At 43.3% G+C, this 23,170-nt stretch overlaps 1 protein-coding gene across 1 annotated transcript in view; it reads right to left on the bottom strand.

The window, feature by feature from the left end:
* The window catches only part of ABCA4 (ATP binding cassette subfamily A member 4), a 141,464-nt gene that overhangs the window by 83,984 nt on the left and 34,310 nt on the right, over positions 1-23,170 (bottom strand). The window contains exons 7-13 of the mRNA XM_039236476.1: positions 22,292-22,381; positions 19,752-19,992; positions 18,593-18,732; positions 17,841-17,957; positions 16,938-17,135; positions 1,434-1,639; positions 627-803 (exon numbers count right to left, since the gene is read on the bottom strand). Coding sequence (XP_039092407.1) covers positions 627-803; positions 1,434-1,639; positions 16,938-17,135; positions 17,841-17,957; positions 18,593-18,732; positions 19,752-19,992; positions 22,292-22,381 — 1,169 coding nt within the window. The remainder of the gene's footprint in view (positions 1-626; positions 804-1,433; positions 1,640-16,937; positions 17,136-17,840; positions 17,958-18,592; positions 18,733-19,751; positions 19,993-22,291; positions 22,382-23,170) is intronic.

The following is a 23,170-nucleotide window of genomic DNA, read 5'->3' on the forward strand; positions in this document are numbered from 1 at the left end:
GTGTCCTCTTCCACTGTGTCCCTCTATCAACCCCCAAACACATGTTCAGAAAATAATATTCTACTTGCTTAGCTTGCTATTGGCCAACAAATGTACAGTCCTGGGGGTGGGGGTGGGCAGGAAGGAAGGGTTCCAGCTCATCCAACACATTCCTCTACCTTCTCATTAAGCATGCACCATGGGAATGTTAATTAAGGAGGGAGCTGCATTATTCTGAGGCTCCTAGGAACCAGACCTACTGGCAATGCAGAGTCCTAATTTGCTGATTTGGCAATCATTGGGGAAACACTCTGACCAGAACTCTTCCACATACCAAACATACTGCGTAGTGGAAATTTAGAAAGCCTTTGTCCCTTTCCCCAATCTCACTTCCCTTGCTTTTATTTTCACCTTCCCCTTTCCACCCACAACACCCCAACTCCTTTCTCCCTGCCACTTCACTTGCCCGTCTGGCCCTGCCTGGAGTCTAGGAGAAGCCAGCTCCTCAGTTAGAGCTCCGTTTTCTTCAAGCTGGCCCCACTCCTTGGGTCTTTCTTCAAAGAGACTGAAGCCTGGAGAGTACTCCCATCCCACCCCAGCAACCTGATTAGTGTGTCTGGGAAGGAGATTGGGAACCTGTGACTCACGAGTCATCCACAAAGCAGGGGTAAGGCATCTGCTGGAGATAGATTCCAACTGGAACTTCAAGCTGGGCCTGACTCCTTGTGATCCCCTGTTCAATCATGTCCTGTAGATAGGCAAACCCTCCCCAGATGTATCGGAAATCTTCCACAGGATCAGCTCTGGGGCCAGAATCCCAGTACCTACAAAGAAACCGGAGGGACAAAGGATGTGAATAGGAATGGACAGCTCACTGACACTTTATAGGCACAAGGGGACTTGGAACTCTTCTCTTAAAATCTCATCCCTAAAAATTTCCATTCTGATTCTAATTCACAGTTTAAATCTTAGTTATGAATACTAGCCACAAAAAAACTTGTAACTGCTTTCATTCAAGGACTCTACATTGTGCTTTATGAAATACCTTATCTCCTCTTAATTTAATTTTTAGGCTAAGTCCAGTCTCAAAGCCTCACTCTGTAGCCAGATGTACTTTCCCAGTGACTTCTGAGAAACCTCATTTGTAGAACCTCTATGTGAAGATAATTCAATACCTAAAGGTTTCCACCTCCAAACTGCACAAAGGCCAGCTGGGGACAAATGCTGAGTTGAGGGGGTGATGACAGGTTAACTGAGCTCTTCTGGTTTCACCAACTAACATGGCCAAGTAGTTAGTTAGCTTAGTTCTCTGGTACCAAAGTGTTTCTGTGCCTTTCCAAGTAACCCTCCTGTCCCTAGGAAGAGATGGGGACTTGAGCTCAGAGGAGCCCCTGCTCCTTGTCTCTTACATTCCTGGGGATATGTAGGGCTTTCAAGATCGCCTGAAATATCACCTGTCCTTGATTTTATTGGTTTTCTCCACCACATCTATGTCCATCCGGATCTTGTACTTCACGTGGGGTGGCAGGGCACTGGTCCAGGGATACATGTCAGGGAACACGACACCAGCCCAGAACCTGTTTTCCTCCAGCAGAGACAGGGCTCGTTGAGTGAGCTGAATTTCATCATCATAGCTTTCAAACTTATCCAGGATCAAGCACTGCAGATAATCACAAAAGTTGAGAGCATTTGAAGAACACCAAATGCAAAAAAGGGCAGAGGGTAAGGGCTGCTGCCCCAGGGGATGGGTCAAACGCAAGGAGATCTTTGAACTTACTGTTTGCTTAACTGTGGGGTGTGGTTCTGGTGTCAATTTTTCACTCTGTCTACATCTGGGGATAAAGGGGGTCTACAAACACTGACTTGGTCTCATCCCTGCAGATTTAGTGAGGGCTGTACTACCTGACTGTCCAAGCCTGTCCAAATATGCAAGCCTTCAAACTGACAAAAATACAGCTCACTCCCCAGCATGGGGAGGCAAGGGAGTGGGGTCACATGGATACAGGCTGCTTTGAAGATCTGAAAGCAAGCCGATAAAAGAGTTTTAAAGAAGAGAGAGAAACAGTACTAGTGGCGAACGTTCCTGCCTCTGCACACACACAATGATGGCCATCTGAAGGATTAGAACGAAGAGGAAGAAAGAAAATTAAAGAGGGAGCCAAAATGATTTATTCAGGGAAATCATTTCTAGTTACAGTTTTGACAGGTAATGTGTGTGTGGGGGGGGAATTTCCTAATAGGTCTTTTTTCTCCCCCTGAAAGAGGCAAAAATCATTACCTACAAAAAAGCACTGAGAATTTCTTTTAATTTGAACATTGGGGGTTGTTCACTTTTATAGATTTGTTAGGGTATTAGACTATACTGGGATCTGGCTTTTCCTTAACTTCTTGTTCCTAAAATACACTAGGGTTATTGTGTCAATGTTTCTTTCTTAGAATGTAACTCACAAGAGGTCAGATGGCCTTGTCTTGATTCATTTGTTCACCTAATACTTACCGAGAGCCTGTAATGTGCCAGAGCCTGCTGGCTCCAGGTATACAAGGAGGAAAGAAAATTTCTTCTAAAAGAAACTCTAGACCTAATAAGGGACAGGGTTGGAGTAAACCAACAATCATAACACAGAATGACTGAGTTCTGATGAGAGCCAGCCCAGAGTAGTCTGCAAGCCCATAAGTAGCTAAGTCTTCCTGGAGGGGTATAGGAAGGCTGCCTGGAGGAAGGAACTCCTGAGTAAGACGAGGGTAAGAAGGAGTCAGCCAATGGAAAAAAGAAGGGGGAAGGTCAGCTCCAGCTTAGGGAGCAGCATGTCGGGTGTCCGGAGACCTGCAAGAATGGAGAAGTGGTCTCCAGCCTTTAGAACCGCTAGGGAGCTTTACATAGACACCTACTCCAAACAATGGAATTGGACTCACAAAAGACTCACATCAGCATTGTGCTGAATGCTCTTTCTAATGTGCAGACAAGTAGAAGTGACCAGAAAGGTGAGTGGTGAGAGGTGAGCACTAGGAAGGTGGATGGGGACCACATCAGTTACCCTGCTGCACTTGCAGTGTGACCACCAGCGAAGGGTTTCCTAGGACATGCAGCCTTCTGTGCTAACCAGGAGCCCTCAAGGCAAGCTCTAAAAAGGCGTAAAAAACCATTGGAAAGTTTTAAGCAAGGGTACGACATGTGGGATCCGATTGTGTTTCCGAACAATCACTAGTGAGGCAAGAAGGGAAGCAGGAAGCCTGGTCAGGAGACTTGTGACAGGGGCTTAAAGGAACACACTGGCTTACAAAGACAGAGCCTGTGAGTTACCTGGAATCCTCAGTTTACTGAAGAGGAAACAGAACTGGAGGAGACCTGACAGAGGTCACACAGTTAGCAAGTGGCTGGCCGTGGATGCCCTCCCCACTGTCCAGGAGGCCCAGACTTCTTCCCCTCATATCAGGAGCCTCAGATACAGCCTGATCCACTGCCCTCCACATGCTCCCAACTATCTCGTAAAGTAGGAGAGTGCAGTTATTGTTTATCCTCACCTTGCAGCCCAGGGAACTTAGGTTCCAAGAAGCTGAGTAGCTTCCCCAAAGTGGTGGAAAAGGTATTAAACTGTAGTTCATTTGATCCCATAACTAATACCAGAAATATAAGCAGCAAGGATGGTGGACAGGTCATAAAGGAACTGATCAGACACCTGAGCTCCCGAGGACCTAGTAAGAAGTAGGCAAGCCTAACTCTTCACCCAACCCCTCACTGCTAAGTCTCCTTCAGGAAACCTCAGAGGGTCAACCAGATGCCTTGCTGTGCTGAGGAGCTGAACCTGAACAACAAAGTACTGCAAACCCACCCTCTTTTGGCTTTCTGAACTAAACTATCCTACCTCAGGCTCCACATCCAGGGAGAAGGTCCCATGGAATGTTCTCGGCCTTCTAGATAAAAAGAAAGGAAACAAAAGGAACTATTAGCTTTCCAGCTGATATGGGAAAGAGGAACACAGGTAATGAGAAGATATAGAGGGCCAAGGCTTAAGTGACACCATACAACATAGTTATTTTAAATGGAAGTGGCATTTCTTTTAAAAAATACCAGCAAGTGGGGCGCTTGGGTGGCTCAGTCGATTGAGCGTCTGACTTTGGCTCAGGTCATGATCTCATGGCTGGTGAGTCTGAGCCCCAGGTGGGCTTGCTGCTGTTAGCGCAGAGCCTGGAGCCTGCATCAGATCCCCTGCTCTCCTCTCTCTCTGCTCCCAGCCCCCACGCTCTCTCTCAAAAATAAATGAAACATAAAAAAAAAAAAATGTGTAGTCACATATCATAGAATTAAGAAAAACACAAAATTTTCTTTACCCAGCTATTCTTTTGCAAACAGGCATTGCCCAGCATAACACTGGTCAGTCCTTTAATGAGATAAGGACTTAAGTACCTCATGACACTTAAAGTCTTTAACACGGGTTTTTTTTGTTTGTTTGTTTGTTTGTTTTTCTGGATGGAAATAAAACAGAGTTAGCTACTGAATGATTTTTTTTATTTGGCGGGAAATTTAGATTTTCACCACAGTCCAAGACCAAGGGCTCCTAGCACTCATCAGTGCTTAAAAGCACCACTATGGGGACAGAGAAATGACAACCTGCTTGGGCAAGGAAGCATCAAAACTAAATTGCCAGAGTACATTAAAAAAGGAAAGAAAAAGAAACACATTTAAGTTTCTTTTGCGGAGACCTTGTCCTATAAAAATGAAATAAAATAATCTCATTTAAAAAATCACTTTGGAGGCATCTGGCTGGCTCACTTGGTAGAGCATGTAACTACTTGATCTTGGAGTCATAAGTTTGACCCCATGTTGGGTACAGAGATTAGTTTAAAAAAATAACAATAAAATAAATTAATAATTAAATCAGTTTAGCAAGTTTAGGTCTGCATATATAGAAATTTAGTATCAACAATTAAGGTGAATTTGAAATTAAATTTCTAAAATGAAAAAAATTATTTTGGGAGATGGAAATTCTACATAGTTTCTTTTAGCTGTGATACACTGTAACACACACACAGTCTATTCTACAAATTCACTCCCAGTATCACAGGGCATTTGGACAGAAGGAGTCATAGAGGTTTTGTGGTCTGATGTCCTTGCTTTACTGGCGAGGAAACTGGCATCAGAAGGGCAAAGAGCCTTGCCAAGATCAATACAGGTCAGGAGCAGAATCTGAATCCAGGTCTTCAAACACCAAGTCTGAAGGGTAGTGCTGTTTCCACATGTTCCTCGAATAGTAAGCCACACTCCAGCCACAAAGTCAGGGCAAGAGAATTCCCAAACAAGACGATTCTTGCCCCTGTCCAGCACAGCAGACTGTCCAGCAGAACTTGCTATGTGGTGGAAACGTTCTATATCTGCCCTACCCAATATGGTGGCCAGTAACCAAAAAAAAGCTATCGAGCACTTGAAAATGTCTAGTGCATCTGAGGCACTGAATTTTTTTCTTTAATTAAAATTTAAACAGCCACATGTTGCCACTGGTTACTGCACTGGTCATCACAGTTCTAGAGGCAGTAAGTTCTCAGAGGTCATGGGCCATTCTTGTTCATTGTGGTCCCTCGAAGAGTGTTTTCTCATGAAAAGGACTCAATAAGTATTTACTGAATTGAACTGATTTAAATTTAGATGTCTTGAATGCTGTAAGAAATATGGCTTTACTACTGTATTTTGAACACAATCTTGTGCATGCTGGATTCAGAGGATAAACTAGGAGTAATTAGTGAAAAGTGAGTTTTTGGTATAATGTTAATGAGAGTGTAATGCTCACTAAAGCAAAAAAGCTAATAAAAACAAATATATTTTAATAATGTGACTTTCTGAGCCATCTAGCTCATTCTCTTTGAACTCTCCTTTCATGTCTTAAAGGGAAATCCATACTGGAATAAGCAGCTGATGTTTTCAGTGACATTGTTGAGACCCACAATGACGTGGGCTCCATCCTGGCTGTTTTATCAGGCAGCTGATTCACAGTCATGTTTCCTGCTGCGTCCCCCTAGATTGGTACCCTGATACTCTGTGGAAAAACAAAACTTAAAAGGTTCTCAAACACTCATTTCTATCCTGAAACATCTGACCCATTTTCAAAGTTAGATTATTTTCCCCATCTTGGAAAGTGGTATGGCATAGTGTTTAAGAGACAAACAGCCTTGAATGCCATCCCACTCTGCTGTTTTCTAACTGTATGGTCTGTGTTTCCCTATCTGCAAATTGATACACACCCTACACCTCATAGATGTGTTTGAAGGATTACATGACACCCTTTGGCCAGCCAGTGCCTCCTGGTAAGAAGAAAGTTGATGGCTTACTCTGTACCCAAACTGGCCCAAGGGCTTTACTCATATTAACCCTTGAATTCTTACAACCACTTCATGAAGTTAGTTACAATTATCACTTCAAAGCTCGTTTATGAGGCATAAGGAGGCAAAATTCCTCTGGAGTGAGCCTATTTTTTTGTTGTTGTTTTTTTTAAACCACTTTATTGACAGATGATTGACCTACATGGAGCGAGCCTATGTTTTAACAATGGAGGACACTAAACTGTCTCACAAATAAGGAGAAATTGATAAATACCACTTTTATTAGTGTTTTTGCTAAATATTTTAAAAGTCAACAGAGTCTAATGGCTTTTAAGACCCTGTCAGGTTACCCTTCATTTGTGACAACCGTCTGTCTGGGAAGGAGGGCAGCTATTTTCTTTCAATAATATGGCTGGGAAAACAACTCATCCCGAGCTGATCTACAGCATCTCATCTGGTTAGAACAACGCTATAGACTGAAGCTGAAGACTGTGTCCCTCCTGGGCAATGGGGATACTGGTGGGGGTGCGTCCCAAACTACTGGTGTTCACTAGCTGCTCACTGACCATCAAGTGAAGGTCAGACAACTCTACCCAGAGGAAGGTCTTACGAAGATAATCCAGAATGTCATCCTCACCAAATCTCCCTCAAGGAAAAGCACAGAAATTGTGAAAGCTGCTTTGGATAGAAGTCAGAAGTTCCTGGGTCATCCTCTGAGATGACTCATGATGTACCCTTGTATTCTCACGGAGAGGTCACCTGCCTCAGAGCAAGTGGCCTCATCATCTGTTGGTACTTGCTCTTGTCCCTGACGTTAAAATCTTGACCAACTGGCATGTACACTTATGTGAGTGTTTGCATGAGTGTGTTTGGGAGGCAAAGAAGAATTACTAAACCCACAGTTAGGGTCACTGATTTTGATATATTTGGTCTGGTCTGATTAGCTTATAAGTGAAAGCATAGTAGGCTCTAACGAGGCTGAGGCCATGGAGTATATCTAGAAAAGCTATCTGATTCTACACAGAGAGAAACTGTATAGCCATGGATGTGAGGGAAGAATCTTACAGGTAGTTAAGAACTGGCCAGTTTAAGGGGCTCAACATAAAGACAGCACTGTTAGTGGAAAAAAAAATTCAAAGGACATCGTCAGTGAATAAAAAGACAGTGGCTTATGGCCTCAGAGGCTGATTCCAGGCAAATTTTGCAACCAGAGTTCAGAATCTGAAAGAGAACCATTACAATGCCCTACGATAGCCAGGCGCAGTAGATGAGAGAAGAGGTTTCCTCGTTCCCTTCATTTCCCAACTGCTGTAGCCAGACCCTGGTGGCAGGGCCACCCGCACTTGAAGTCCACACAAGCCTCACATTTCCTTGTCTGTTGTTTTGTTGATACTCCCCAGGAAGAGTTCACCCTAGCGGAAGAGGTCCGAGCTCTCTCCAGGGCAGGCAGCTGCTCTCAAGAGCTCTAGAGGATGCAGTCATTTGTTTACTCTGCTAAATCAAACACCACCTTGGGAGAAGCTGCAGGAGCAGCAGGCTTCCTTCTTCAACTCTGACCTGCCAGACGCTAAATTCAAACACATTAAATAATAGATGAATTAAATTATATATTAAGCGGGAAATGTTGCACAGTGGAGGCAAAGAAAGAAAGAATTTCTCTTTTTGTTTAAACTTGATAATCACAGGGGAATGGCCCCCTGCGTGGACATACTCTAATACACCCAGGACGTGTCCAGGGTGAGTCCAGGGATAAGGGAGACGCTGCACCCTTAGAGATGTAGGCTCTGTCGTCCTGCCTCTTACATCTTTAAATACCATACTCAGGCTGAGAACAAAGCAGCTGATGAATGCCAATGGAGGCCTGAGGTGGTCCTGCTGGTGTTAATGTAGACACCTGGGGTTCCTTTTGAAAAATGCCAATGGATGTGGGCAAACATCCCAGAATGAATTTCCTGGCAGCTCTACACTCTAACATTCAACATTCATTTCCCACCACGTGGAAAAAGCCACTAAATAAAAGAGCTTTGGGCTGCTCGAGTTGATTGGGACGGTGAGACAGAGGGGCCAAAGGCACTATAATAAATTTTATCTAACATGCTGGCCACTGTGAACAGACATCAAACCTTCTACCACAAAGACTGAGGAAATGCACCACGACTGGAAAACAAAGGGGCAGGAAATGCACAGCTGTTAAAAAAAAAAAAAAAAAGTCTGTTTCTAAAACAAATAAATAATGAAACAAAAAAAGACAAGTTGGAGCACAAAAATACACACTGGGCAAAGCCACCAGATAATGATTCCTACCTAATTGGTCCAAGGAAAGGCATAATAACCTGGCTAATAATAATTGCAGAAGACTCGAGCTCTCAAAGCTTTTGAGTTTAATCATTCCAACACTCTGGGAGGCCAGTGTTACTATACTGAAAGTGTCTCATAACCACCAGCGTCAGGCACTGACCAGTCAGAGCACATTCTGGTTATAAGCAGCCAGTTCAGCCACGCTGGTAAACACTTCTCAGACTGCAGCTCAGGTTATCACCCTCATTTCTGTTGCCCCAAATCACAGGACCCAGGAATAAGTGCTGGAGATGGCCTCCTGTCGCCTACAGAGTAAAGCTCTTGTAAGCCAGGCCAGCTGACCTTGCCAGTCTCATCCCTAGACCCTACTGCTCCTCCCTACCCCCACCTAATCGCCTGATGCTACAGTCACACCTCTGCACCATGCTTATTAGGCTCTTCTTTCTGCCTGAAATTGTCTTTTTGCCTTGCTTAGCCAGCAAGCTCAATCTTTAGACCTAGCATAAACATATTTTCCGTTTTAATTTGGCATGTATGGGCATTTACTTCATGTCACTGCAGTTCCACTAAGATAAAATGGGAAATCAAAAGATAAATAAGACAGAGTTTCAGCCCTTAAGTGGCTCAGGTCTATGGGGATGGGGAGGCATGTAAACAAATCATTATTAAGGGCTACAATGGAGGAATAGGATGTGTAGAGGAAGGCCTGAGAAACAAGAGCTCAGTCCTGAAGGGGAGGCAGCAGGTGGAGGAGGGGAGGAGGCTGTCCAGGTGGGAGGCCGGGGGCAGCATGTCATCTCATACAATGCTGCTGGCTTGGGGCGGGGGGCGGGGGGGGGGGCGGGCGGGCGGAGGAGCTAGGCTGGGAACATCTTTACGTCTTGTCTTTACCGTTAGAGTAACCAGGTGTCACTACGGAGAGCTTTCAGTAGGAATGTCACGGTGAAATTGGTTTTAGAAAGACCTCACTGGAGGCAGTGTGGGAGTTGAGTAGAAGCAGCAAGAGGATGGAGGTCCAGGGACCAGCTAGGAGAGGTAGTACAGACTCTCTGAACAGAGGCCATACATGGAGAAGGAGAGGAAGCAGGGATTTCAGAGATGATTTGGAGGAAGAACTGACAGTTCTTGGATGATCGGTGACATGTGAATTTGGATTTGTGCAATTTGTTTCTACTCCATCAGACTGAATTATTGTTCTAGGAGTCCTCGGAGAGACCATTAACATGGCATTATTTAATAACACGTTTATCTCCCCCAATAAAGTGTGAGCTTCTAGGAGTCAGGAATTATTTGTATTCAGATGTAGGTAGTTCAATCCATGCGAATATATGAATGGCCAAATAAGCTAAAATCTTTTGGTTTCCCACTCTAAATCTAGTTATTTTTAAGCAGAAAAGGCCCAATCAAAATAATGTCTACAAAATAATTGCTGTCTTCATCCAACTCAGTATAGAATTTATCTAGACAATATATACTGAGCCTCCACAAATGTGCCCCTCATACTATAAAAGAACTTCCTCATTAGAGCCAGACAAGTCTGAACTTGAATTCTGGGTCCCCCACTTCTCTGCTGCACTATGTTAGACAAGTCAGTCAACTTCTTTGAGGCTCCATTTTTAATTATACAAAATGAAAACAATCATGCCTACAGAAAGGCGCTTAGGAGGCTTACATGAGATGGCATACAAAAGTGCCTCAAATACAAGTCCCTTCCCTCCACCCATGACCCCAGCTCACCCCTCATCTGCATTCTCCTTCCTCAGTCCCATTCTATGTTTCTGAGAGACTGAAGAGGCAGAGAATAGGTCACTGCTTATGATCTAGTTCAAGGCCCTCTAAATAATACTGCTCTTATGGTATCGACTTCTGTACTTTCTACCTCTCCCTTGATTTCTCTCTAGCTTCCTGATGCATATCTGGAGCCAATGAATCAACAGAAGAATGAGGTAGGAAAGGTATTCCCCAAATATCTATATATCTGACTCTAAAGATATTATGTGATCAGTGGCTTTACCTTTCTAATCCTGTTTCTTTTCTTAGGCTAGCCTGAAAACTATACTCCCTGAGCACATTCTGATTGGGTGGTGGTGGCATGTGGCCAGGAGCATGTAAGGTATAGAGGAAAAGTAGTACAAAAATCCCACTATGGCTAATTTGTCAACAAGATAACCACCATGAAGATAGCAAATATTAGCTATGCATGTATACTGACTGTGATGACAGCAGAGGCAAAAACAATTAATGAATACATGTTTTTTCAAGACTTAGGGAAAGGTAATTTTGACTGGTTAAAGTATAATTTTATGCCTTGATCAGAGGTATTTTCATATTGAAATTTGGCTGAATTCAGCTTCCTGATGCAAAATTCAAGACCTGAAATTCAAATATACTATGTAATTTAAACACACTGTGAACTCTAAATAGTATTCCATCTGTGCCAGGCCTAATCTTTCACTAAACATAGAAATCAAAGGGGAGGGGTAGGTATATTTGTTTTAACTAAAGGGTAATCAGAGGAATACTTTGTTAATGTTTCCACTGTGTTTTTCTCAAGAAGAAAAATATATGTGAATAAGACACACATAAATTATGACTATAAAAGAGTCTGAGAGATTTACCTATGTGAATCTCTTCAGTCTTCTTAAATCTGAGAAAGATGGTGATCAGATGGCCTGCAGAAATGAATCTCTACATATGGTAGAGATGTGAGGCTCCCCAAACACCACCATCACCCCTTTCCCTAGCCCACTGCCCACCTTCTCACTAAGAGGGCTGCCTATTGTTCATTTCTTTATTTTTTCCCTGCTAAGGGCAGGAGGTCAGAGGATTATGGAATGAATGAGATTATAGAAGCCCCTTGTTGAGCAGGTGCTCTGAGGGCAGGAAAAATTCTAGAGCCACTGCACCATTATCCACAGAAGTTACAAAATGGAGCCCAGGGCAGGACCAACTTTCTGAGCCTTCAGGAATGGTCTAGCAGTCCTGATTCTAAGCCATTTCACAAAGGTTAATAGAAAGAGTACCTTCATAGTGTCTCAAAGTTTACACAAAGTTTTTCAATCTGAGAAAGACCTTACTTAGTCTGTGGTTCAGGGGAAGAGTTGCCATGCATGGAACGTCTCTACTATGTGCCCAGCCCTCTCCCATTTCACCCTCATAGCCCCACCTGGAAAGGAGGGCATTACCACCTCCACCTAACAGCCAGAACCCAAGGTCAAGAATTCATACACATGCTACAGTATCAAGGCATGAACATACAGACTGCTTTGCACACTTCTCTCATTTTGCCCTGACAACAACTCTTTGAGGTCTGTTGTGTTATCTGGATTTTAGAGATAAGCCAATTAAGCCTTAGCAGGTAAAGTGAATTTCTCATAGTGACTTTGCTCATAAGCAGCAGAGATTCAGGCCCATTTGTCCTCACTGAACAGCCTAGAAGTTTCCACAAGCAGTAGCTTAAAACTGCTTATGAGTAACTCAGCAAGGCGGCTCCAGGGGAATGGGAACTCTCCAGGCAACTTAATGATATTTCCAGTAACTAACGCCTCATTCCAAGTAAAAAGGAAGGGGATTTAGCTTTTCTATTAGTTGAAGAGAAACGCTATTAAATCATTCCATTTTCCTATAAAGATGAAAGGCTTTAGTTCTGAGAGCTTGTGTTATTGTTCAATAACACATCTGAGTACCACACTGACCTAAATCAACATAATTTTCACTTAAAAGGCTGTTTTTGCTTAATTGTCCTGAAATGATTTTTTTTCTTTCTTGGAATACGCAGAGAAGTAGACAACAAGGCTGGCCCAGGAGGAAGTTCTTAAACCTCTTCAGTGCAAGTCATATTCCCGAAAAGAGAGCTTTAGTTGAGTCTTAAATGGCCTGTGAAGGAACATACTTGTGTTCTGTCCTGAAGAGACCCCTAGAGCCCCTGGGGAGGAGATTTCATCCCAGTCTGCTATTGAGCAGTCATCAGGATGGGAGATGGAGGGTCTCCACGTCTCTTCTAGACTTCCTGAAGCATAAGAACAAAAGCAGAAAATTCCAGGACCAATAGCAATGACTGGTTTCTTCCTCACTGCACATTTCCCCCTCCTACATTCTCCTTTCAGTTCATCACTCCCTTGCTTTCCTCCTCTCTCCTACCTCTGCAAGAACAGGAAGACCAGAAAACTTATCATAATTACCTGCTGGGCTTCCAACTCCATCAAAACTCTTCTTAGGAACACTTGGGGAAGGCCACTAGCCTGTGGCCACCATGGCCTTTGCTAAGGAGCACTTAGCTCAGTTAATGGAACTGCAAGGCCCTTGGAAGTCTTGGTGGCTGAGGCAGGATGTGATTAGTCCCTTCATAATCCCTATAGAAGCACTAGGAACAGCTCAGTGGCTGGGTCTGATTTCACTAATGCCACTGTCCTCCTCCTAAGCCTTATTTTTGGTTGGTTTGTATTTTGCTAAAAAGTTAGCACTGAAGTACTTACTATATTCCAGGAATTGTTTCAAGTGCTTTGCGTGAATTAATTCAGTTTATTCTCATATCAAGCCTATCACGTAAGTACTATTAATACCCCCATTTTACAGACTCAGAAACTGAGGCACAAGTAGCAGAGATCTGAACCCAAGCTGTATGGTTCTAGACAAGAAGTTCTTATCCATCTAAACGGTTGGTATATATTAAGTACCTGTTGGGTGCCTGATGCTATATTAAGCATGAGCTACATGAAAAAAAAAATCCTTCAAGAAAATAAGACCTTTACGTCACCATGCAAATGTCAAGTCAAACAAAAGACAAGAAGTATTCTTTACTACTGATGTACTTAACAAAAACACTGGGAGAACCACTGAACTCCATTCTGCAAGAATAAGGAACAGAGCTCTTCCCTCCCATCCATGCCCCCCTCCCAGACTCCTGCATGTGTTATAACCACAGTAGGTGGATGGTGGTGACATGGCCAGGCATGGGGATACAGGTGGTAGAGAAAGCCTGGAGGACTGAATGGTTAAATTTATGTTGAAGCAGAAGTGACATCTGAAAGCTGAGTCTCAAAGAATGACTGAATGGACACTCAACAGATGGGGAAGGAAGAATCATTTCAGGCTTTTCTGCCTTATGTTTCTTCTTTAGAGCGAACAGCCTCCTCCATTTCCCAGTAATCCTGCTCAGTCTCTGAGACTCAGGTTAAGCTAACTCTGTTTTCCTTACTCCATGGTAGGCATATGACCCAGACCTCCCAATCTTGGTACACAATCCCCCCGGAGACTCAGCGATAGGCAGAGCCAGGCCCATCAGAGAACTGTCCAGGAGTACTGCTTACAGTATAGGAATGCAAATTCTTTCTGCATAATTTATGGGAGGAAGACAACCACTGAGGGCTGTGAGCATCTGATGCACCACCAAATGGAGAGGGCCTAGCTGAGATGGAAGCTGAGCAGAAGCAAACACAAGTGTGAGATAGAAAGACATAAAGGGCCTCATGGCGGCATTCAATCCCTAGATACCCTGAACTTCCAGGTTATGTCAACCAAAAAATTCTCTTTTTTGTTTAAGCAAAAAAGCTCTAATAAATGGCAGCATTTTCAAAGGGTAAATCATGAGTTGTCAGGGGTATGCCTGAGGGTGGCAAAAGGGCTGGTGCAGAAGAACAGAAGACATGTGAGTGAGCGATGACTGGGAAGGTAGGCTGTGGCAGGTGCAGAAGGGATTTCTGTTCCCTGGGGACGGAGTCAGTGAGATTTTAAGCATGAGAGTGATGCCAGCAGATGTGTGTTTGGTATGTAACTCTGGTGTCAGTGTGGAGAAATGCCTAAGCCAACAGAGACTGGACCCTGGAACCCAGGGGAAGAAGCCACGGAACAGGCTGGTAGAGAGATAATAATGCCTCCAGAACTCAGTGCCTAAAAAGCAAGAGGTGGAGTTGAGAGATATTTAGGAGATAGACAAAGCTCAGTGTGATGCCATGATATATAATAAGATATATGTATTTGGTCTTTGTCTGCTTCTGGTACAGAGCTCCTAAAACCCTTAGAATTTCTTAGGTGATGAGCACCACTAAGGTGTTATGTTCATAACGTGACTTCTGTACCTCACCTAACAATGAGGACTGGTATCCAGAGGAGCCAATCATGTGATCAGAGGGTTGAAGGGGAGGGAGGGAGAGAGTAGGCTGGAAACTGAGTTCAATCACTAATGGCCATGGTTTAATCAATCATGCCTAAGTAATGAAGCCTCAATAAAAACTTAAAAAGATGGGGCTTGATGAGCTTCTGAGTTGGTGAACATGTGGAGATTTGGAGAGAATGGTGGGCCCAGAGAGAACATATACGCTCCAAGCTCTTTCCCTTGCCCTTCATATCACTTCCACTTGGCTGTTCCTGAGTTATATCATTTTACAATAAAACAGTGATCTAATGAGTAAAATGTTTCTGAATTCTGTGAGCTGCTCTAACAAATTAAGTGAATCCAAGGAGGAGTCATGGGAACCTGTGATCTAAACTTATGGGCAGAAGTGGGGGTGGTGTCTGAAGTAGGGGTGGGGGCCAGTGTCATGGGACTGAGCCCTTAACCTGTGGGATCTGATGCTAACTCCAAGCAGTGTCAGAATTGAGTTGAAATGCAGGACATCCAGCTAGTATTGAAGAATTTCTTGGTGGTGTGGGAAAAAGTATCATGTGTTAGAATTGGGTGCACAATTATCCTCCATGACTAAACATGACAGAGGCAACAGAGGGTCAGAAGGGCAGGCTCTGAATTCAGACACACCCAGATCTGGATCTTATCTGCCACACATAACAGCTACAGGATGGGATCTTATTTAGCCTCCTGAAGCCTCAGCTTCTGCGTCTGTAAAGTAAGAATGATTACAGGACACATTTTGTGAAGCTCTTGTGAGGACTAAGTGAACTATTGTGTATAAAAGCACTTAATACAGTACTTGGCACAAAGAAACACCCAGTAAATAATAGCTGTTGGGTTGAAGGTGAAGAAGAAAGGTAAAAAGGATGATCCTAAAATCTCTGGCTTGAGAATTAGGAATAATGCTGAGCTCCAAGAAGACAACCATATGGCTAACAGACACGTGAAAAGATGCTCAACATCACTCATCATCAGGGAAATACAGATCAAAACCACAATGAGATAGCACCTCACACCTTTCAGAATGGCTAAAATTAACAACTCAGGCAACGACAGAGGTTGGCGAAGATGCAGAGAAAAGAGGAACCCTCTTGCACTGCTGGTGGGAATGCAAACTGGTGCAGCAACTCCGGAAAATGGTATGGAGGTTCCTCAGAAAATTAAAAATTGACCTATCCAACAACCCAGCAATTGCACTACTAGGTATTTATCCAAAGGATATAAGTGTGCTGTTATGCAGGGCACATGCACCTCAATGTTTATAGCAGCACTACTGACAATAGCCAAAGTATGGAAAGAGACCAAATGTCCATCGACTGTTGAATGGATAAAGAAGATGTGGCACACACACGCGCGCGCGCGCACACACACACACACACACTGGAATATTACTTGGCGATTAAAAAGAATGAAATCTTGCCATTTGCAACAACATGGATGGAACTAGAGTGTATTATGCTAAGTGAAATTATTTAGAGGCAATTATTATATGACTTCACTCATATGTGGAATTTAAGATACAAAACAGATGAACATAAGGGAATGGAAGAGAAGCAAAAATATATAAACCGGGAGGGGAACAAACCGTAAAAGACTCTTAAATACAGAGAACAAATGGAGGGTTGCTGGAGGGGTGTTGGGTGGGGAGCTGGGCTACACTGGAGAGGGGCTGGGATGAGCACTGGGTGCTGTATGTAAGTGATGAATCACTAAATTCTACTCCTGAAATCAGTGTTGCCCTATATGTTTACTTCCTTGGATATAAATTTTTAAAAATAAACTAATTAAATATAGAAGGAAGGAATCATTCCTACTGTAAAAAAAAAAAAAAAGGAATAATACTGAGGACAGGGATCAGGGTAGGAAATGCTAGAGGACTGATTTTATGGGGAGGAGAACACAAGTCTGTTTTGGGATGTATTGATGTGCCTGTAGAAGCTGGGGGTGAGGGTTACTAGAAAGCAGTGGAGCCTCAGAACTTGAGGCCAACAATGACCGAAGCTATGGCAGACAAGAGAGGGTTGAGGGCAAACACAACTACTGTATAGGGTACAAGGTGGGAGAAGCAGCCAGGGCGGAGTCAGGGAGCCACTGGGAGGCAGGAGATGTAAAAAGGGAACTGTTCCCCGAGTGTGTACAAGCTATTAGAGAACAGGACCCATCTCTGTTTGGGAGCTGTGAGAATTCCTGGTTCATCAATGGGGAACATGAGATACCTTACCTCCAGATATCTACTAGCCAGGCGTAGGGTGCGATCAGTGATGTTAAATACATCCCTCCAGTTAAAGCTGGCCACGTCATCAGCCTGATCCTCTCGAGGACCCTTATACAGAAAGTTCAGCACGGTTTCTACAGTAATACCTTCCTCATCAAGCTGACTATTCAAGAAGTCTTTTACTGCTGGGTTCTCCAGTGTGTCCTTGGGAGAAAGAAATATATTACTATTATTATTATAATATTATTTAGGAATTCCTTAGGATCTCTGGCCTTGTTTCAGGCCATTTCTAATTTTTAATGAATAAAGATAGACCTTAAGCCTCCCTAAAAAGCTAGTGGGTTTCATTCCATGATAAGGTATACCTGTCTATATCCAATTTCCCCTAAGTACACAGGTCTGTATAGAAGGAAAACGTGTATGTTGGGTGTTGGGGAAGAAGGACAGGGAAAACGGTATATAGGAAGCTTTCTCTCTTTCTTTTTTAATGTTGTTGTTGTTGTTCTCTTTTAATTATCCCTGCTATGTAAGCCTCTGGTCTCCTGGCTCCGCAAAGCTGGTAATGACAGCAGACAGACATACTCAACCACCTTTGCAGTTACAGAGCTGGTCCCTTGGGGAGATGTCCCTTTGAATCTGAGGCCCTCAACTGAATTTATAAAAGCAGGAAACTTCAGAAAACTTCAGGAAGCCACTGATCTTGTGGCAGTTTTCACATTTCCCTCAGACTTTAAGAAACATGTCTCACCCAAAGTCAGTGACTCCACGTGGTGGCAGCTTCCAGAACTAGTGCCTTTGGTCCCTGATTGTTATATTTTGATTCAACTTCAGCAGATCAACTCTTACTGAGAAGAGGAAATTTGTGGAACTTTCTTGGCCCTTCTCCTCCCCTCCCCCTGCCATACGTACTCTGATCATGGTCATCTGTGTGCTCTTGTCAAAGAAGTACCAGATCTGGGGGCCTATTTCTTCCCAGGTTTTGACCAGTTTCCTAAGGCGCTCCAGCTCCTCAAAAGTTGAGTTGGCCTAAAACCAGAGACAAGAAGACAAAGGAAAAAAGCGAAAGAGAACTTTTTATTCTACCTTCCATGCTCCTGTCACAAACCCTCAATGTTTGAGAAAGGCTTTTCAAGGAAGCATCTTTATTTTCTCAGTCTACTGATATTTCCCAGAACAATCTGCTATTTCCCAGTCTCCACATGACAAAATCTGTTTCTTAATACCTCAGAGATACATGGAATATTGATGACGCTATTGTCTCAGAACCTCATTAAAGCTAGATTTGGACTCCCTGTGAGGAAAAGCTCTTTCTCCTTTCCTCCCTTTGTTCCAGGGTAGCCAGGATTTAGAGGGCAGTGAGCCCTTCCATTAGATAAAATTCAGGCATGGGGGAAGAAAACCTCACTGCAGGTTTTGTCAAGAAGGGAGTGCCCAGCCAGGGACTTTGGCACAAAGCATTCCAACGATGACTGTGGATGGGGGAGGAACCCAAGACTCCACTAAGCAAAAAGCAAACATGAGGCTTGCTATCAGGGGAGTACGAGTGCTTGAGTGTCTGTGTGCGTGTGCCTGTGTGCGTGTGCACAGGCGCGCGTGCTCTTCCTCACTCTCATTCTTCTGGGAGGTCCCAGGTAGAAGGGCAAGACCAGCTGGGACCTTACGTTCTGTAGTATTCTGCGAGCTGCAGGCGAGTCTGGAGTAAAGAGGATTTTTCCCATCAGCAAAGGCTTTGCTGCCCTCCAGGCTATCTTGGTGAGAGGGTTTGACTCCAGGCTCTGGATCAATGCATTACAAAAGGTTGCTGCCAGGAGAGAAGGGACAGATTTTAAAGAAACACCCGTGGCTCAGAGCTAACACAGTCATTAGTGTACTCAAATCACATGTCTCATTCAACTCTATGCCGGAGGATTTGACAAATAACCTAAATTAATAGGCTGTACCCCACCAAAAACAAGCTCATCATTAGTAAGTAACAAAATGCCACAGTGCATCTCAATAAGGGCCTCATCAGAGAAACAAAAGATGGGGTTTGCCCTGTGGTTTATTCTGCTTTAGAAGGAGGCTGAGAAGCCTGCCTGGGATTACTGCAAGGAACAGATGCCATTCTCAGATGAAAGGGACACGAAGCCAAACAAAGCGTCCCCTTGGAATCTCAGCTCTAGTCTCAATAATTTCCCTTCACATAGCTGCTTAATTTGCCGTGTGGGCTATCTTAGGGCCTAACTACTTTTGGTGTGTGCCTTGCTGCCTCTTTTCAATTTTTAACTAAAAGGTCACCCAGTTGTAGTTCTTCCCCACCCCACCCTCCTTTACCCCAGAGAAGCACCCCTCCCCGCCCCCCGCAAAATAATAGAAGGCAGGAAAGACAGCTTGCCAGGGACCTGCCATCTGAAACCTAACTCAGTACTGCACACACAGAATTACACTGCACTGTGTTTGTAAAAACATCCTGCAGCCGTGTTTACTTGCCAGGGCCCTTCTGACCTGAGCTTTGCTTGGAACTCTGGGTTGCCTCCTCATTTATCTTTCTTCCCTTCCTTAGAACTTAACCCTGGTTCAGTCAGATCAGTGGAAAATGTCCCTTCTGTTCCCTTTCCAAGTGGGTCTCAGTTCCTTACATGGCTCATATCCAGAATGATTTTATGAGCATTGACCCATCTTCCTCCAAGGGGAAATGGACTTTCTGGAAGAAGATTCTTTGCCTGGGACCCCTCAACAAAACCAACTTAACCCCAGGACTGGGGTTCCCTGGAAGTGTTAAACCATCAGCTTAACCAACATCAGATGCCATTCTACATATACATGACTCAGAAAACTTACTTGTTCTTTTGTCATAAGAATAGACAGGATCCTTCCTTGTGGAGTCAATTCCTAGGAAGGCCTTATAGTTATTGTCTTCATACCAGTTGAAGGAGAATACTCGAGAGCCTCCTCCCTCTGGGTAGCCACACAAGAGGTCAGACAGGATGCTCATCAGCTGTGTGAAGGTCTCGGGACCCCCAGTCTGCATGAGAGGACTGGTCACCCACAGCAAGTCTTGAACACTTGGTCGATGAATGAACTAGGGCAAGGCAAAGGCTTCAGGTTATTTTAAGGTGGTTAGAACCATAATCACTGTGATGCCAGAGCTCCAAAGTTTGAGGAGACCTCCACATATGCATTTAACTTTCCCATTTAAAAGAAAACATGCATATTCTCAGCAATTCTTAATCTAGCTGTGAAAGAAAAACTTCTACCCTCTACTCAGGGCCTAAAAGGAAACTAGGATGAGCCTTAAAGAAAATCAAAGAGTAAATTCCAATGTATTTTCATATCACTTCTTTTTTCCAGTACCCTTTATCTGAGTTCCTTGGGAATGTGTCCTTTGAGAAATATAGAGAATATTTCTTTATAAGCAAGTTCTTGGATTCTGTTACCCTCACTCCCCCCAAGATGGGGATACTGGAAAACAATGGGAAATAAAATGATAAAGGATTGGCTCAGTCCTAAAAAAGCAAGATCACAGCAAATTTCTTTGGCTGAGTAGTTTAGAATTTAGTTTCTTATATTTGGAAAATTATCTACTTATTAGCTTAATTTTACCAAATGTGAATTCTTTTATTTCCCTGATATGTGTGGTTTGTTTTGTGTGTGTGTGTGTGTGTGTGTGTGTGAGATTTAAGGTGCAAGCAAAATAGAACAAAGTCTCCATTCTTGGAAAAACACTTTTTAAATTCTGCACCAAGCTAAGAAGAGGCTGGTGGTCTTCTCCTCTCCTTGTGGGCACCCGTGGTCCTTGCTGGACTCAGCCTTTGAAGGTAGCATTACAGAATGCTGAGAACTAAGTTGAGGGTTACCAGAATTGTCAAATTCTCAGGTTTCATATGCCACCTGGCTTTGGTTTAGGGAAAAATACAAAACAAAAACAATGCTGCTTTTATTCCCCAAACACCCTTACTACTAATTTTCAAAGGCACTTGGGAATTTAAAAAAAAAGCATTCTATCACATGAGATTCAAAAGAGTTCCCCCTACTTCAGTAAGAGATGTTTACCTGTCATCCCTGTCTTTGTCCACATGCCAACACTTGCCTTCTGAAACTGTTGAGCGCTGTGTAGAATCCACACTGTGAGTCATGCCTATAATCACAGTCTAGGCTTCAATAATAAAGCTGGAATCTCAAATTGCTTCGACAACAGTAAGTCTTATGATAGTCTTTCAAGGGGTTATTATCATTATTACGTTGCTCATTTAATCAAAGCACTTAGAGATGAAGGGGCTGTTCTGGGGTCAAATGGTCTAGTATCAGTTAATATAAACTGAGCCATCCGCGGCAACCCAGTTCAGAAACGCTTACGCTTGCTATCTATACAGGCAAGAAGCCTTCTGGAACTCCCACACAGAATAAGGAGTGTTGATATGTTTGGGGGACTTTCCTTTCACATTCTCTACCATTTTCAAGCCTATTACTGCTAAGAATTTTTTAAATGCTTATGAGGAAAAGAATGTTAAACAGAGACTCCCACTAGAACAGGTGGCCATCAGTACAATGGACCTTTCTCTAGTTTTCCCTCATAGCGGCGCTCATACTCTGCTTAGGCTGACCTTGGTTTTATGAAGACAGATTCTGCAATGCAATTCTCCAGGTTGGCGAAGGCCAAGTCAGCTGGGAATATTGGAGGGGGAAAATGTTTGGCGAAAATTATACTTCACCTTTTGCCTCCCTTTCATAATACACATCACACTTGAAGGTAATTGATTAGTTCACATTGCTCTCCCCCACTATACTGTATGTTTCACAGGGTACTGATCATACTTGTCTCTTCATTACTGTGCCCCCAGTACTTCTCATCTATTGAGTGGAGAATCAATTCCTAAATTGGAAAAGGCTTGTGCAACCAGATGTTAATCAAAACATGCCCATCTTTCATAAAACACAAAAATGTCAATTATTTTGTGATGGAATGAGTCAATATATTTAAGACACTTTAAAATAGTGCCTGAAAGCACTCTGTAAGTATATGTTACTGCTATCAGCAGTATAGATTTAGGTGAATTGTAAAAGTATAATAGGATGGACCACATCAATATTGGAAGGAATTAGATTCAGTGTAAATCCACTGACAGTCCGACACAAAAGACAAGGTGCCATTTCTTCCTAGGTGTGAAATCAGAACAATGGTTCCGTTCTTTTTGCCTCCAACCTAGGAGCACAGATAATTTAGGATACGAACAGGTGCTCTGAAATTACTAGATGGAAAGTTCAAACAGTACTTCTTCTTGAACAGGTCTAAGGTAAAATTAAGTTGTTTGATATAATAAGTGTGGTAAAATGGGGGCAAGATATAATAAAATTATCATTAGTATCATCAGGCTACTTACCTCTTGAATTCTTGATGACATATCAGATAATATTCTTCCCCAGGATCTCAGATTGATACCTTGAGAACTGCTGTCCAGGAGTGTGGGAAGCTAGGATTGACAGGGAAAAAAAATATAAAGTTTATAGTATGTGTATATGCAGATATACATACAGGTTATATGTATGCACATGGGTGCTATCTGATCTCCTGTATGCTTGAAAGACATTTCCTCCCCTTTTTTGATCACAGGACCTCTTCTGCTAAATTACTTTCAAAAACAAACTTGTTTTATCTTATTGAGGAAAATCAAAGGCTCCTATTCCAAGTCATGCTGTTGAGCTAGTCAATTACAAATAGTTCCACAGTGAAGTTAAATATGCCACAGTGATCCTGGTTGCTGGTTTAGCAGCACCAAGCAGGCCTCCTAGAGGAAGGAACACAGCACAGCTGCCGGACTGTGAGGGAAGGTTGTGTGCAGAGGTGCCCATCTCTGCAGACACTCTCAGGCTTTCACAATGTTCACATCTCTGCTCCCTTTGGGGCCTTTTGAGTAGGCTGTGGCTCTTCCTCTGTTCAACACCACTTTCTTATATGGAAGATTTGGCCAGTTACGTCATCTTGCTTTTAAAGCTGCTGCTGCTGGGGCGTCTGGGTGGCTTAGTCGGTTAAGCGTCCGACTTTCGCTTAGGTCATGATCTTGCGGTTCGTGGGTTTGAGCCCTGCGTCGGGCTCTGTGCTGACTGCCAGCTCAGAGCCTGGAGCCTGTTTCAGTCTGTGACTCCCTCTCTCTCTGACTCCCCTGCTCACGCTGTCTCTCTCTCTCCTAGAAATAAATAAGAACATTAAAAAAAATTAAGAAAAAAATAAAGCTGCTGCTGCAACTTTGAAGAGAAGTTTC

Source organism: Hyaena hyaena, unplaced genomic scaffold (genome assembly GCF_003009895.1).
Source record: "Hyaena hyaena isolate Hyena2069 unplaced genomic scaffold, ASM300989v1 scaffold_111, whole genome shotgun sequence".
Taxonomy (NCBI): domain Eukaryota; kingdom Metazoa; phylum Chordata; class Mammalia; order Carnivora; family Hyaenidae; genus Hyaena; species Hyaena hyaena.